Source organism: Heterodontus francisci, chromosome 18 (genome assembly GCF_036365525.1).
Source record: "Heterodontus francisci isolate sHetFra1 chromosome 18, sHetFra1.hap1, whole genome shotgun sequence".
NCBI lineage: Eukaryota > Metazoa > Chordata > Chondrichthyes > Heterodontiformes > Heterodontidae > Heterodontus > Heterodontus francisci.
The window spans coordinates 46249016-46266069 of NC_090388.1; the positions used below are offsets into that span (position 1 = coordinate 46249016).

At 42.8% G+C, this 17054-nt stretch overlaps 1 protein-coding gene across 3 annotated transcripts in view; it reads right to left on the bottom strand.

The window, feature by feature from the left end:
* Positions 1–17054, bottom strand: part of cecr2 (CECR2 histone acetyl-lysine reader) — a 178097-nt gene that overhangs the window by 108261 nt on the left and 52782 nt on the right. For all 3 annotated transcript variants that reach the window (XM_068050654.1, XM_068050653.1, XM_068050652.1), the window contains exon 2: positions 4569–4663. In XM_068050654.1, the coding sequence (XP_067906755.1) occupies positions 4569–4663 (95 nt within the window). The remainder of the gene's footprint in view (positions 1–4568; positions 4664–17054) is intronic.

The following is a 17054-nucleotide window of genomic DNA, read 5'->3' on the forward strand; positions in this document are numbered from 1 at the left end:
TGCCGGGTAAGTCAAAATGCCTGAAGCAGCTAAGCTTGTAGAAAAACAGCTCCTCCCTTCCCCTCAAAGTTTTTACCACCACAATTAAAGAATACAGTAAACCAAACAGCTTTTAACTCACAATGTCTGCCTAATCCCATAAAAGATTACGTACTGGCTGCAGAAAGAGATAAAGATCAACAATGCTACTGATTCACAGAAAAAGGAAAGGAAATCAATTTGAACACCAGTGTAGAAAATAATAGCAACAACCTAAATCCAAGAACTCTGAATTAAGAAACATGTACATATTAAAAGTAGGGACATGCCACAAAGACCAAGGAGGGACCTCTACAAACAGGATGGTCTTCACCTGAACCAGAGGGGTACCAATATCCTGGGGGGGGGGCGGGGGGAGATTTGCTAGTGCTCTTCGGGGGGGTTTAAACTAATTCAGCAGGGGAATGGGAACCTAAATTGTAGTGCCAGTGTACAGGATGTTGAGAGTAGTGAGGTCAGGGATAAGGTTACAAGGACGCAAGAGGGCACTGGCAAGCAAGAACCTGGTTTAAAGTGTGTCTACTTCAACGCCAGGAGCATCTGGAATAAGGTGGGTGAGCTTGATTGGTACCTGGGATCTCGATGTCTCCGAAATGGCCACTACATGGGTAGAGCAGGGGCAGGAATGGATGTTGCAGGTTCCGGGATTTAGATGTTTCAGTAAGAACAGGGAAGATGGTAAAAGAGGGGGGGGGGCGGGTGTGGCATTGTTAATCAAGGAGAGTATTACAGCGACATTTGAGGACTCGTCTACTGAGGTAGTATGGGCAGAGGTTAGAAACAGGAGAGGTGAGGTCACCCTGTTGGGAGTCTTTTATAGACCTCCAAATAGTTCCAGAGATGTAGAGGAAAGGATAGCGAAGATGATTCTCGACAGGGGCGAGAGTAACAGGGTAGTTGTTATGGGGGACTTTAACTTTCCAAATATCGACTGGAAATACTATAGTTCGAGTACTTTAGATGGGTCAGTTTTTGTCCAGTGTGTGCAGGAGGGTTTTCTGACACAGTATGTAGACAGGCCAACCAGGGGCGATGCCACATTGGATTTGGTACTGGGTAATGAACCCGGCCAGGTGTTAGATTTAGATGTAGGTGAGCACTTTGGTGATAGCGATCACAATTCGGTTAGCTTTACCTTAGCGATGGGCAGGGACAGGTATATAACGCAGGGCAAAAATTATAGCTGGGGGAAAGGAAATTATGATGCGATTAGGCAAGATTTAGGATGCGTAGGATGGGGAAGGAAACTGCAGGGGATGGTAACAATCGAAATGTGGAGCTTATTCAAGGAGCAGCTACAGCGTGTCCTTGATAAGTATGTACCTGTGAGGCAGGGAGGAAGTTGTCGAGCGAGGGAGCCGTGGTTTACTAAAGAAGTTGAAGCGCTTGTCAAGAGGAAGGTGGCGGCTTATGTTAGGATGAGACGTGAAGGCTCAGTTAGGGCGCTTGAGAGTTACAAGCTAGCCAGGAAGGATCTAAAGGGAGAGCCAAGAAGAGCAAGGAGAGGACACGAGAAGTCATTGGCGGATAGGATCAGGGAAAACCCCAAGGCTTTCTATAGGTATATCAGGAATAAAAGAATGACTAGAGTTAGATTAGGGCCAATCAAGGATAGTAGTGGGAAATTGTGTGTGGAATCAGAGGAGATAGGGGAAGTGTTAAATGAATATTTTGCGTCAGTATTTACAGTAGAGAAAGAAAATGTTGTCGAGGAGAATACTGCGATTCAGGCTACTAGGCTAGATGGGATTGAGGTTCACAAGGAGGAGGTGTTATCAATTTTGGAAAGTGTGAAAATAGATAAGTCCCATGGGCCAGATGGGATTTATCCTAGGATTCTCTGGGAAGCTAGGGAGGAGATTGCAGAGCCTTTGTCCTTGATCTTTATGTCGTCATTGTCGACAGGAATAGTGCCGGAAGACTGGAGGATAGCAAATGTTGTACCCTTGTTCAAGAAGGGGAGTAGAGACAGCCCTGGTAATTATAGACCTGTGAGCCTTACTTCAGTTGTGGGTAAAATGTTGGAAAAGGTTATAAGAGACAGGATTTATAATCATCTTGAAAAGAATAAGTTCATTAGCGATAGTCAGCACGGTTTTGTGACCGGTAGGTCATGCCTCACACACCTTATTGAGTTTTTCGAGAAGGTGACCAAACAGGTGGATGAGCGTAAAGCAGTGGATGTGGTGTATATGGATTTCAGTAAGGCGTTTGATAAGGTTCCCCACGGTAGGCTATTGCAGAAAATACGGAAGTATGGGGTTGAAGGTGATTTAGAGCTTTGGATCAGAAATTGGCTAGCTGAAAGAAGACAGAGGGTGGTGGTTGATGGCAAATGTTCATCCAGGAGTTTAGTTACTAGTGGTGTACCGCAAGGATCTGTTTTGGGGCCACTGCTGTTTGTCATTTTTATAAATGACCTGGAAGAGGGTGTAGAAGGGTGGGTTAGTAAATTTGCGGATGACACGAAGGTCGCTGGAGTTGTGGATAGTGCCGAAGGATGTTGTAGGGTACAGAGGGACAAAGATAGGCTGCAGAGCTGGGCTGAGAGATGGCAAATGGAGTTTAATGCGGAAAAGTGTGAGGTGATTCACTTTGGAAGGAGTAACAGGAATGCAGAGTACTGGGCTAATGGGAAGATTCTTGGTAGTGTAGATGAACAGAGAGATCTTGGTGTCCAGGTGCATAAATCCCTGAAGGTTGCTACCAGGGCTGTTAAGAAGGCATATGGTGTGTTAGCTTTTATTAGTAGGGGGATCGAGTTTCGGAGCCACGAGGTCATGCTGCAGCTGTACAAAACTCTGGTGAGACCGCACCTGGAGTATTGCGTGCAGTTCTGGTCACCGCATTATAGGAAGGATGTGGAAGCTATGGAAAGGGTGCAGAGGAGATTTACTAGGATGTTGCCTGGTATGGAGGGAAGGTCTTACGAGGAAAGGCTGAGGGACTTGAGGTTGTTTTCGTTGGAGAGAAGGAGGAGGAGAGGTGACTTAATAGAGACATATAAGATAATCAGAGGGTTGGATAGGGTGGATAGTGAGAGTCTTTTTCCTCGGATGGTGATGGCAAACACGAGGGGACATAGCTTTAAGTTGAGGGGTGATAGATATAGGACAGATGTCAGAGGTAGTTTCTTTACTCAGAGTAGTAGGGGCGTGGAACGCCCTGCCTGCAACAGTAGTAGACTCGCCAACTTTAAGGGCATTTAAGTGGTCATTGGATAGACATATGGATGAAAATGGAATAGTGTAGGTCAGATGGTTTCACAGGTCGGCGCAACATCGAGGGCCGAAGGGCCTGTACTGCGCTGTAATGTTCTAATTCTAATTCTAAGACAGGACATTCACAATGAGTGGATTTGATTGTGTGACATGTAAATGAGGAAGTCACGTCAATTCAGACCTGCAAGTTGCTTAAATGTTGAGTCAATTCAGATTTGTAAAATTTCAAAAAGGTTGATATAAAAGGAAGAAAAAGTGAAAAAATGCTAACCATCCTTACGAATGGGTGTGAAGTTAGAAAGGCACACTATCTACAGTGATTTGGCCACTTAACTTTCAGTTCTGAGTCCTTGGCCGGAATTGTACGCCACCCCAGCGAGACGGATGGTGGCAGGGGGATGGTGTAAAATTGAGTGGGAGGCTCCAGGAGGCTTTCCCGACCCGCTCCCACCTCCGCCACCCTTTACATAGGGTTGTGGGGGGCGGCCAAAAATTACCTGCCACCCCAGGCCAATCAAGGCCCTTAAGTGGCCACTTAACAGCCACTTATGGGCCTTCGCCCGCCTCCATGGGGATTTTACCCGTGGCAAGCAGCGTCCGGGAGACGTGAAAGGCCACCCGGTGAAAGCTGGCGGCCTCTCAGCGCCCCAGGGGTGGGCCCTAACAAATGTAAAACGCAGGATGGATCCCTGGGCCAGGCTGAAGTGAGCTCGCCACTGACTTTTACGTCTGCAGCCAGCTCCCGCCCGCTTGATGTAAAATCTAGCCCCTTGGGGTAAGCATGCATTGCAGAGGCTGTGGGTGCTGTTATTTTAAGGTTTTTTATAAAATGTATACCCATACAAAAAATGAGTCTTTAAGTTTACTGGTATGTTTGATTTGTCAATATTATCCCCTTTTTCAGTGTGTTTACTTTAAAATGATTAAGACAAGTTGTAGGATAACGAAACCTGGCAAGCCAGAACAGCTAATGAAATTCAAAAATTATTGTATGAAAGGTTGGTACCATACCCTGCTTCAAGGCCGACAGCCATTATGTAAAATCAGAACCACTGATTTACAGTACCAAAGAAGCTGAATTTTGCCTTACTATATAGAATTCCAGACGTTCTGGCAATATTTTGTAGAACTAATTTTCTGATTGTTATTTTTCCCAACAAGGGTCAAACTGAACTGTTGAAGAAACCTCCAAAAATAACTCTTCCTTTGGAGTTTCAAATGTCACTTATTTTCCTACCATGTTAGACAAGAACCATAAACAATTGAACTCTCAGACTACAGGAACCAAAAAATGTTTTTAGTACATACGTGATGTCTCTGCGCTGATAGCAGCCTTGAAGTAAACAAGCAATCAGGTCATCAAGAAAGTCAATGTCATTTATCAGGAGAGCCTCTTCTAGTTCCTGGTAAAGTGGGGAAAAAAGGTAGCATGAAGTTCAAGCATGACAAATTGTAAAAATTGATTAAACAGTCAGAGAGATTGAACCTCTTGAAACCTTGTCATCTTTGCCAAACAAATCAGCGGACAATTTCAGAATTGATACCACACCATATGCTAATATAATTTTCGAAATTTTTACTTACGTGAAACTTCCATTAACAGAATATGCAACACAGACAAAAGTGATTGAACAAGTTGGTTGTGGACACCATGCAAGGGATTCCAAGAATACCAGACAGGTCATAACTGGAAACTGAAGTCAGTCAAATTGTTAGTACTATTTATTCCAAAATTACAATTAGCTATACAAGAACATTGGTTTGTAGTTTTCCTGGAAAAGCAGATGGAACTTTGGAATGCGATCACCAAACCATTGATAATAGTTCAGAGTCTCGTGTAATAAAATTGTATTTTGACATATGTAATCCCCATAAACCAGTGCACTTGGCTGTATCTATTTAGACACCATTTTGATTCCTCTCCAACTTTCTCCCTGGCCTCTCTTTTCTTATTAAGATGGTAAATTATTCTGGAATATGTTTCCTTCAATAGTCACAACCCTCCTGTGCATCACCAAAGTGGCCCTTCTTAGTATGTGAACCATGACAGCAAATGATGACAGGGTATCTGGACTGGGAACAATAGCAGCTGAACTCGAGGGCGCACTAGTGAGCATGCACTTTCAGCAGATGTTACTGATTAGAAATCAGGATTAGGAATCTGGCCAACATTTTCTCTTTTTTTTTGAAAAAAAGAGGCGAGTCTAATTAGCTTCCCCATCACCACTTCAGCAGATCAAACCTCGGAGCTTCCTGTCCACATGACAGGAACATTTGCTCACAGAAGGGAGTGTGGGGTGGGGAGCAACTGCTAACAAAATAATTGGGGAAATTCTTTGTTCAGAACTTGCATTTATATAGTGTCTTTCATGAACCAGAACATCTGAATGCACTTAACAGCCAATTAAGTACTTCTTACAATGCAGTTACTGTTGTGATGTCGAGAAGTCCGACAGCTAGCTTGTGCACAGCAAGGTTCCATGAACATTAAGATAAATGACCAGATAATCAGTTTTGGTAATGTTAGTTAAGGGATAAATATTGGCTGAAACAGAAGAACTCCATCCAAAATGGTAGAACAGGTTATTATTTGGGAGAAATGTAATTTGATACAAGACCACCACATAAAAGACAATCAAAATCTACTTTTGTTAAAATAAAACTTTGAAAAATATATTCAAATCCATCAAAACCTAACCAGAAAATAGGACCACTATCTACCTCTCCAAAACAACCTAGATTCACCATGGATGATTGTTTAAGGGCCAGCACACCAGCAGGAACAGATTTGATATGCTGTACCTCATCTAAACCGATGTCATCCGGAAAAGTAATTAAAACAGTACGTTTAATACACCATCAATGCAATGCATCTTAGAGTGTTTAGAGAAATGACTTGCTAATTTTTTTTATTCTTTCATGGGATGTGGGCATCGCTGGAAAGGCCAGCATTTGTTGCCCTTGACAACTGAGTAGCTTGCTCGGCCAATTCAGAGGACAGTTTAGAGCCAACCACATTGCTGAGAGTCTGGAGTCACATGTAGGCGAGATCAGGTAAGGACGGCAGATTTCCTTCCCGAAAGGACATTAATTAGTGAACCAGACTGGTTTTTACGACAACTGATGATATTTTCATGGCACTATTACGGAGACTAGCTTTTTTAATTCCAGATTTTATCAATTAATTGAACTTATTAATTAACTGAATTTAAATTCCACCAGCTGCCGTGGTGGGATTTAAACCCGTGTCCCCAGGGCATTGGCCTGAGCTTCCGGATTACTAGCTTAGTGACATTACCACTATGCCACTGTCTCTCCCAAATGCAGCTGGTTGCACCTCTTCAGCAGAGCTGAAGTGAGAAGATACCCATTGCATCTGTTACCAATTTGTACATTACCTGGGAAACAGGGATCAGTGCAATGGTGGTCTGGAACATCCTACTAAAGCCTGCTGTGCCTTGGCTAGGCTTCTGAAACTACTAAAATAAAAGCAAAATACTGCGGATGCTGGAAATCTGAAATAAAAACAAGAAATGCTGGAACCACTCAGCAGGTCTGGCAGCATCTGTGAAAAGAGAAGCAGAGTTAACGTTTCGGGTCAGTGACCCTTCATCGGAACACGTTCCGAAGAAGGGTCACTGACCCGAAACGTTAACTCTGCTTCTCTTTTCACAGATGCTGCCAGACCTGCTGAGTGGTTCCAGCATTTCTTGTTTTTACTTCTGAAACTACTGACTGGCAGTTTTCCAAGTGTGGTTCAGGAACAATGTTTATCTCAGGTTGTCCTTTATGTTTGGGGTCAAGATAGGGTTTGGAAAAGGAGTTGGGAAGAGTGAGATCAGGAATTCAGTGATGTGTAGAATTGCAGCTGTGAGCCCACATCCCAGCATTCTGGAGCACTACCTGTTAATACTTCAAAAAGTGAAACCCACCAATATAACTTCTTTTAAGTTTTCTATATTCTAGTGTCAAGCAGGTCTACCAGCTCCCTCCAAAAATTGACTTGAGTAAAACAAAAGCAAAGTTCAAAAAAGCTCCCCCACAAAAGAAACGCAAACTTATGTCTCGAGGTATTAATGGAGGGGCTGGGGGGGGGTTAATTTTTACCAGGACAGAGAGAACTCCCCTGTTCTTGTTAAAACAGTTGCACAGGATTTTTATTTTAATATCCATCTCAAACCTCTTATCTGAAAGGTGGCACTTCATACCGTGCCACACTCCCTCAGTACTACACTGAGTGGCAAACTAGATTATGTGCTCATGTCTAGAATCAGGCTTGATCCCACAATTTTCTGAGACAAGAGTTCCACCAATGTATCAAACTGACACAAAAATCAAAATAGTTAACACAGAAACTGATGATTTTCAAAATAAGAAGCAAATTGAGAAAAAAAAGTAATGCATTTCATTAAGCTACAAAATTTCTCCCTGATCCTCCCTTGGTCAGTGTTCATAGGTTATTACAGGCATACATTTTCTACTGGTGACAAACATCTGTCCTAGTGCAAATTGAGCATCTCAGATTTTCTTTGACTTACTTGTAACTTTGGTACAAATCTTTTGAAGGTGACATTAGGTCAAAAATTGGTGTTTATTGGGGCCTGGTAGAATTTGAAATTCGCTGAATATTATAGATCAAATATTTCAAGGAAAGACAGGTCTCCACAATGTTATATTTTTAAATTAGTATCAACAACTTGGGTACATGGGTCCAAAAGCCCTAGACAATCCTGCCCACTCTCCACTTTACATGTAAAAAGCATCCTTATTCTGGAAGTATTATACAAATGTGTATTTTATACTATAAGATAAAATTGATAGGTCATTGGTAGGTTGATCAACTAAAGCTTGTCTAGAAGAACAGATCTTCAGCATGAATTCTGCCCCAGCTCTCCTCCCCCCACCATTAGCATGATATGATGATACAGGCGGAAGTTACTGAATTGAGAGCAGACGGTGCACAAATTTGAGCCTAATGTATGTCAAGTGCAAATGTTTGGGAAAATACTTCTGCATGGGGGAAGGCAGTATGTGAAATTCAGTTTATTAATGGCTAATAACAACGTAACATACAAGCCAGAGTCCAGTATATGAAAACAAACAATTTTCAATTCTGAATTTGTGCAAGTTATTTCCAATTGACATTTGTCTTCCTTTTATTAAATGTTGTACAAAAGGCTTTTTGAACGAATTAAAGCAGGAGCAGTGTGACATTTCCCATGCTGCAAATGGCCCAAAATTCACATTAGTCTTATGCGAGATAAAGGCAACGAACAGAAATGGTTCAGATGCTGGGCTTGGACTATTACCTCAAACTGAAATTAAGATAGACCCTCACATGTCCGAATGTATCAATTACTTGGCAATTGCAATGAACGCTGACGATTTTCATCTGCTTACTGCAAGCCCATAATTGAACAACTAACTCTGGGATTTTTACATTAGGTATCAAACGTTCCTCTAAAAAAAAAACTCTTTTTTGTAGCTTATCCAGCACTGAATGTCTGACATGTTCTCTAGTTATCCATTAAAAAGACTGAAGCTATTGCCTTTGGGCCCAGCTAAAGCTCTGTTCCTCGTAACTGATTTCAGCCCCCTCCCTGGATCAGTATGAAGCCAACTGTTTGCAACCTCTATCATATTTGACCCTAAGCTGAGCTTCCAACCACATATCCTCTCCATACAAAAGGGCAACCAATCTCCACCTCCATCATTATCAGTCTCTGTCCCTACCTCAGCCCACCTGTTGCTGTAACCCTCACCCATATCTTTTGTTACTTCCAGACTTGATTATCCCAATGCTTTCTTGGCTAGTCTCCTCCATCCATAAACTTTGACTCATCCAAAGATCTGCTACCTGTATCCGAAGCCATAAAGTTCAGCCCACCCGTCACCCATATTTGCTCCTGCTCCCTCAACGCCTCCAACATAAAAATTCTCATTATATGCAAATCCCTCCTGATCTCTGTAAACTCTCCAACTCGACAACTCTCCAAGAACCCTGCGATTCTCCAACTCTTGTTTCTTGTGCAACAACCTCCTCCCACACACCCTAATACAATTCTACTTTGCAGACTTCTAGAGTTAATATTGTCTTTATTGACTTCAGACTATAATTATACTTCCCACTTTCTCTTCAGCAGGAAGTTCTGGCAGTATGTGCTGGGTATGCTGGCATTGGGGAGTAAGGAGGGAGGAAAGAACAGCTTTGTGCTGGCACCGGGAACTCTCGGTCGTTGCACCCTTGGCGTTTATCCATTTTTTCCTTTTCCCAGGTTTCTGGGCCATTGTAGCCATCGCAACTTAGCAAGTTCAGTGTGCTTCAATTCACCACCCAACCTCTCAGCTATTCACAAATTCTGTGGGTCAACTTATCACTTTACACACCATTCAATTTCTTGTGTTTTCTTACTCTCCCCCTTCCCTTTGTTGGTTCTTTTTTAAAGACCGTCCACCTGTAATTTTTTCCACTTCTGATGAAGGGTCCACACGCCTGAAATGTTAACTTGGCTGTTCTTACCACCAATGTGGGCTTCCACCATAAGTGCTTGCAGCAGTAACTATTATTGTTTCACGTCTCCAACAGATTTCTTCACACACTGTAGTTACATAAAGAAGCAGTCCACTTGCATGAAACAACCATAACACATTACACTAATGGTCATTTAAGGCTGGACCTATTATTCGCTATTTACTCCTTATAATTCCAATGTCATACAGCTTGCTCTCTCAATGGTTATGTGGGTGAATGAGCCCTGACTCACTCTTTACAACACTGCAGTCAACTTTAAATGTGTAGCTCACTCAAATATTAAATGACTCTTGTCCTGGTGACAGTGGGGCCCACTTCTTTATAGTCATTCTAAATGGCTGCTGGAACTTCCTCCCATGTTGGACCACTGAACATATTCAACTGCTTCAATGGTGTGTATACGTTACGTAACTAAACAGCAAAATAAATGCACCTGTGCTGCTACACAACTCAGCGTTAAATGTGTTTGCCTAGTCTTTCAGATTTTTATTACCTTGGGGTCTTACCTTCATTCTAATCTCTCTCGAGATAAGGATGCCCAAAAGAAAGAAAAAAAGAAAGAATCTTGAGTACCTCCACCAGACATCTGGGTGCCTGTTCAGCTGTTAGCAGTCAGCTGTAAGATCACCCTACATTTAACTTACTGGAGTTGCATTTCTGTACATTCAGAGTGTGATTAACCCAATTTAACCCTTACTGTTATCATAGCTTACCATACCTGTATGCCACTAACCATTCTACCTTGCCTGCTGATCCTTGCATGGGAATTGCCAATAGAACTGACAATCAAACTGGCCACCAACCACTGCCTCTCTGGGTGGGGATTCCTCAAAGCTAGCTCCTGCTGTCATGGAATGAATTGATTATCCAAACATAATAGGTGTGGATAAAAGCAAAATACTATGGATGCTGGAAATCTGAAATGAAAACAAGAAATACTGGAAATTTCCAGCGTTTCTTGTTTTTACTATAATAGGTGTGGAGGTTCACTGGACCATCTAAATTCACTCCCATTGTCTCAACTTGAGAGGTACTATTTCACAAACTGGTCCATCCAGCTCTATACACCACCCTACGAACCATTTGCGTGCTCTGTGAATTTAATGCCTTGTGAGATAAATTTGACAATATAATGTGCCAAGACCTTTCTGCTGAGCTCTTTGGTTTCTTTGGCCTCCTTATCTCGAGAGACTGCTGTGTAATAGACAGATATCCCAAAACATGACATAAGAACTGAATCATTATGCTATGCATTGCAACAACGTACTGCACAGTGTATTATTCTGCTACTCAGCAAGAACTGTGTTCAACCTGACCTGTATCTTTAAGAAGGCAAAGTTTAGCATATGCCAAGCTAAATGAAAGGCTAACTGTTGGCAAGGATATTAAAAAGTTACAGAACCAAGGCTGATCAATGAAGTTTAAGCCAACTGAATGGCAGAATAGACTTGAGGTGCTGAATGGCCTATGAGGTCCTATATTCCTGAGCTAAATTCAAGGCTAATTATTGTTACTGAGGGAAGATTGGATCACAGAAAGAATCAGCTAATACCTAGAAAAGAAAGAAACAAAAGAGGACACTGACAGAACCAGAAGAGACAGAAAAGAGAGAGAAAGCTCTTTTTAATGTTAGATAGTCACTAATAAATCCTATAAGAAACTCAGGAGAAACTTCTTTACCCAGGGAGTGGTGATAATGTGGAACTCGTTACCATGTGGAGTGGTCGAGGCAAATAGCCTAGGCAGCTTTAAGGGGAAGCTGCATAAATGCATGAGGGAGAAAGGAAGAAAAGGATATGCTAATAGGGTTAGATTAAGGTAGGAGAGGTTCATAATGCTGGCATGAACCAGCTGGGCTGAATGGCCTGTTTCTGTGCTGTCAATTCTATGTTACTCCATGAACCTCTCCAACAAGCTTACATGCAATAAAAACAAGAAATGTTGGAAATACTCAGCAGGTCTGGCAACATCTGTGGAGAGAGAAGCAGAGTTAACGTTTCAGGTCAGTGCCCCTTCATCAGAACTGGCAAATATTAGAAATGTGAAAGGTTATAAGCAAGTAAACCAGGGGTGGGGCAAGAGATAACAAAGGAGAAGGTGTAGATAGGACAAGATCACAGAACAGTTGACTAGAAGGTCATGGAGCAAAGGCATACAATATGTTAATGGTATGTTGAAGGACAAAGCATTTGTACAGATAGGGTGTTAACGAACTGAAAATTGAACAGCTGCAAGTGCAAACATGAAAAAAAGTGGGTATGCAAACTGAACAAACTAAGATGAGATAAACAAAAAAAAAGAATAAAAAAATAACAATAAAAGTAAAATGGGGGGCCCATCACGCTCGGAGTTCCGAAGAAGGGTCACTGACCCAAAACGTTAACTCTGCTTCTCTTTTCACAGATGCTGCCAGACCTGCTGAGTGGTTCCAGCATTTCTTGTTCTTATTTCAGATTTACAGCATCCGCAGTATTTTGCTTTTATATACGCTCTGAAATTATTGAACTCAATGTTCAGTCCAGCAGGCTGTAGTGTGCCTAATCGGTAAATGAGATGCTGTTCCTCGAGCTTGCGTTGACGTTCACTGGAACACTACAGCAATCCCAGGACAGAGATGTGAGCATGAGAGCAGGGGGTGGGGGGGGGTGGAAAAAAAAGAGTGTTGAAATGGCAAGCAACCGGAAGCTTGGGGTCCTGCTTGTGGACTGAGCGGAGGTGTTCCGCAAAGCGGTCACACAGTCCGCGTTTGGTCTCCCCAATGTAGAGGAGACCACATTATGAGCAGCGAATACAGTATACTACATTGAAAGAAGTACAAGTAAATCGCTGCTTCACCTGAAAGGAGTGTTTGGGGCCTGGGATAGTGAGGAGAGGAGGTAAATGGGTAGGTATTACACCTCCTGCGATTGCAGGGGAAGGTGCCGTGGGAAGGGGACGAGGTGTTGGGGGTAGTGGAGGAGTGGACCAGGGTGTCGCGGAGGAAACGATCCCTTCGGAATGCTGACTGGGGAAGGGAGGGTAAGATGCGTTTGGTAGTGGCATCACGCTGGAGGTGGCAGAAATGGCGGAGGATGATCCTTTGGATATGGAGGCTGATGGGGTGGAAAGTGAGGACAAGGGGAACCCTGTTGCGGTTCTGGGAGGGACGGGAAGGGGCGAGGGTAGATGTGCGGGAAATGGGCCGGACACAGTCAACCACAGTGGGGGGGGGGGGGGAAATCATCAGTTGAGGAAAAAGGAAGACATATCAGAAGCGCTGTCATGGAAGGGAGCATCATCAGAGCAGATGCGTCGGAAACGGAGAAACTGGGAGAATGGAATGGAGTCCTTACAGAAGGCAGAGTGTGAAGAAGTGTAGTCGAAGTAGCTGTGGGAGTCAGTGGGCTTATAATGAATATTAGTAGACAGCCTATCCCCAGAGATAGAGAAGTCGTGGAAGGGAAGGGAAGTGTTGGAGATGGACCATGTAAAGGTGAGAGAAGGGTGGAAATTAGAAGCAAAGTTGATAACGTTTTCCAGTTCGGGGCGGGAGCAGGAGCTTACATTCAAGGCCAGAACCAGGTGGCAATAAACACAGGAGTTTAGCACAGAGGTTGTTCTCTCAAGACCAGCAAAGAAAAGACGGGGCATATAAAGTATCTCTGGAAGTAACTAAAGGTTGACCAATCTATCTGTGTTGCTACCAGTCACTAAACTACTTTTTTGTGATGTGCATTTTAAATTATGTTCTTTTAACTAAAGAAAAATCATAAACACCACTTCTACTTGACAGAGTCGTGACTGTTCACTAAAACAAAGAGCATTCCTTTTGTCATTTCTGAGCATCAAAGAATCTTTCACACCCACTAAACCAATAAACAAAGGGTAGGTCCAGCCAGTGATGGCAACACTCCTGAATCAAACCAGAAATCTTGATTTCCTTTGGAACACATTGTCTGGAACACAGTATTCATGTGCAGGCATGAAATATCTTCTAACAATAACAGCAGCACAATTTCAGATCCAAGTTACTTCAGGGGTTTGATTACCAATACAAATGGCAAATGTTTTAGATATTTCAAAATAATTTTTTTTCAGAAATTTGTTTCTGGCTCAGTTGGCAAAAATCGCTCAAGTCAGAAAGAAAGTCTTCTCAATCTTTCAATTCTCATCCATGTTTTCAAATTCCTCCATGCCGTGTCCCTCCCTATCTCTATAATCTTCTCCAGTCCTACAACCCTCCAAGATACGTGCTCTTCCAATTCTGGCCTCTTGAGCTTGCCCAATTTTAATCACTCTACCACTGGTGGCCGTGCCTTCACTGCCAAGGTCCTAGGCTCTGGAATTCTCTCCCTAAATCTCTCTGCTTCTCTTTCTTCCTTTAAGGTTCCCCTTAAAACCTACCTCTTTGACCAAGCTTTTGGTCATCTGCCCTAATATCTCCTTAAGTGGCTCAGTGCCAGATTTTGTTCTATAACACTGATATGAAGCACCTTGAGATGTTTTATGATGTTCAAAGCTCTATATAAATAGAAGTAGTTGTCATTGCTGTTGTTGTGAGTTTCAGTCCCATTCTAAGGGTTTGTGGCTGCAATTTCAACTGACATTCCAGTGCAGTACTGAGGGACTGTGCTGCACAACTTGTGTTCAAAATGTAATGCAATGTTCTAAAGTGCTTCACAGAAGCAAAACAGAACCTTAAACAGTGATGGGGGAAGGGTTACGAGTGCTAACTGAAGTCATGGTTAAGGTGATGAGTTGTGTGGAACTTTTGAAGGAGCAGAGAAAGGCAGCAAGGTCAAGGAAAATAGGGAGAGCATCCCAGAGCAAGGAGCTTGGAGAAGAATGCAAAAGAAACCGAAGTCAGTAGACAGCATGCATGACAAAAGCTGTGAATGAGAATGATGATTATGAATTTAATGCATTGTGGAGAACCAAGGGAAGTTGGTAAGGGCAGGGCTGAAAGGGAGCAGGATTTAGTGTGGGAGGCAGAGTTATGGATGATTTGCATATTACATGGGGTGCAACTTGACAGGCGACCAATTAGAATGAGTGTGGAGGTGGTGAGGGTGACAATGAAAGTTTCAGCAGCAGTGAGGATGTAGATTTGGGGGCACAGATTTAAGGTGATGGGTGGAAGGATTAGAGGGGACATGAGGAAAAACTTTTTCACCCAGAGGGTGCTGGGTTTCTGGAATTCACTGCTAGGAACGGTGGTGGAGACAGAAACCCTCAACGCATTTAAAAGGTACCTGGACATGCACCTGAAGTGCTATAACTTGCAAGGCTACAAGACCAGGCGCTAGAAGGTAGGATTAGATTGGAAAGCTTGGCCAGCGCAGACACGATGCGCTGAATGGCCTCTTTCTGTGCCGTAATTTTTCAATGGTTCTATGGTAGTGACTACTGCATGGGATGTGAGCAGCAGAAATGAGCATCCTTGGCTAACAGCCACCTTCTTCAGGGCATCTAGGGATTCAAAATAAATGCTGGCCTTGCCAGCGATAAAAACCACAAAATGATATAGCTATGTTAGCTTCCATAAAAACAGTATCTCCACTTCAAATGTAATTTGCTCTGCAAAATGCTCAGGCCATTTTTTAAAATGTCTTTTTATTCAAATTTCATGGAGAACAACCTGCAGTTATATAGCAAATTGACATTAGTAAACATCCCAAAGCAATTTATAAAGATGGGGGAGGGAGGTGACGAAAATTAAAAAGAAAGGGGCAGAGGCTGACCCGTGCCGTGAGAGTTCGAAGAAGTGACTTAATCGGGAGCAAAAAGACAGGCTTTGAGATTTTTTTTTTTAAGTAGAGAGGTGCAGGGGCTTAGGAACAGAGTTCCATTCTAAGCACCTGCGGTTATTTCCAATGGAAAAATATCGCCCCATCTTGGACTCTTTGCAGAGGCGACAAGGAGGGAGCTTGTCTTCCCTCAATTTGAATTGGAACCATCAAGGTAAAGGAAGTGAACAATAGCATCAAGGTTATAATGGACCAAGTCATAGGAATAGTAGATTACATTTTCTGGGGATGTCATCTTCCTGTTTCAGAAAAAGCTGAGTTCCTCTCAACTTGGTGGTGCCATTTTAGAATTACATAATTGTACAACATTTAGAGATTGCATTTTATTCACTTTACCACCAGGCTCTAAACTTTATTGCTACACTCTATGAACCATATCACAGACTTGCATAGTTCTGCACAAGTCTTTCACATTGTACATTTAACACAAAAGGTAATTCCCTGCATTCACCTGCATGTGTTTTAACTTCTGACCCTGAGCCAAGTTCCCCTGCCTTCCTGTTTTCAGACATTTGTGGCCTTCCTCTTGTTGGCTATTTTATCTTTGGTTCCCGTTAGCAACATTGCACTTTGCCATCTTATTATTCTCTGCCAAAGCATTTGCACTACTTTTGGCAGATGTCCATCCTTCCTACCACCCCACCACAACAACTTGCATTACTACATTAGGAACACACTCTGGAATGCTCTCCTGAAAACTATCCTTGAAAATCACCTTAAAATCTACCTATTTGACTATGCCTTGAAGTCAACTCCTCTAATTCTCCTCCCCCCACAGTTTCCATCGGTTTTTGGTTGTGTGGGGCACAATGGAACATTTTAACGGTGCTATAATGGCAATTGTTTGTTTAAATCAACAATGGAACATGCACAAGCAGTCTATGTGAATTTGCCCGGACAGGTGAATTACATTCTCAGTATCCTCCATCATTACAATTACTATATTCTTCTTTTACAGCATTTTCTTCTGGCTTAGAGTAATCTAAACCTTAACGCAGGTACTATCCATTCTAAAGAAGCAGCACGGTGGTGCAGTGGTTAGCACCGCAGCCTCACAGCTCCAGCGACCCGGGTTCAATTCTGGGTACTGCCTGTGTGGAGTTTGCAAGTTCTCCCTGTGTTTGCGTGGGTTTTCACCGGGTGCTGCGGTTTCCTCCCACAGCCAAAGACTTGCAGGTTGATAGGTAAATTGGCCATTAGAAATTGCCCCGAGTATAGGTAGGTGGTAGGGGAATAGAGGGACAGGTGGGGATGTGCTAGAAATATGGGATTAGTGTAGGATTAGTATAAATGGGTGGTTGATGGTCGGCACAGACTCGGTGGGCTGAAGGGCCTGTTTCAGTGCTGTATCTCTAAATAAATAAAAAAGCAGCTAATCTCCACCTGTCCCTCCTACACCCCTATATTTGTATGCCTGCAGTAAATAAACTGAGACAGACTTTGCAGCGTCTTGATCTTGATCCTAAATGCAAATTG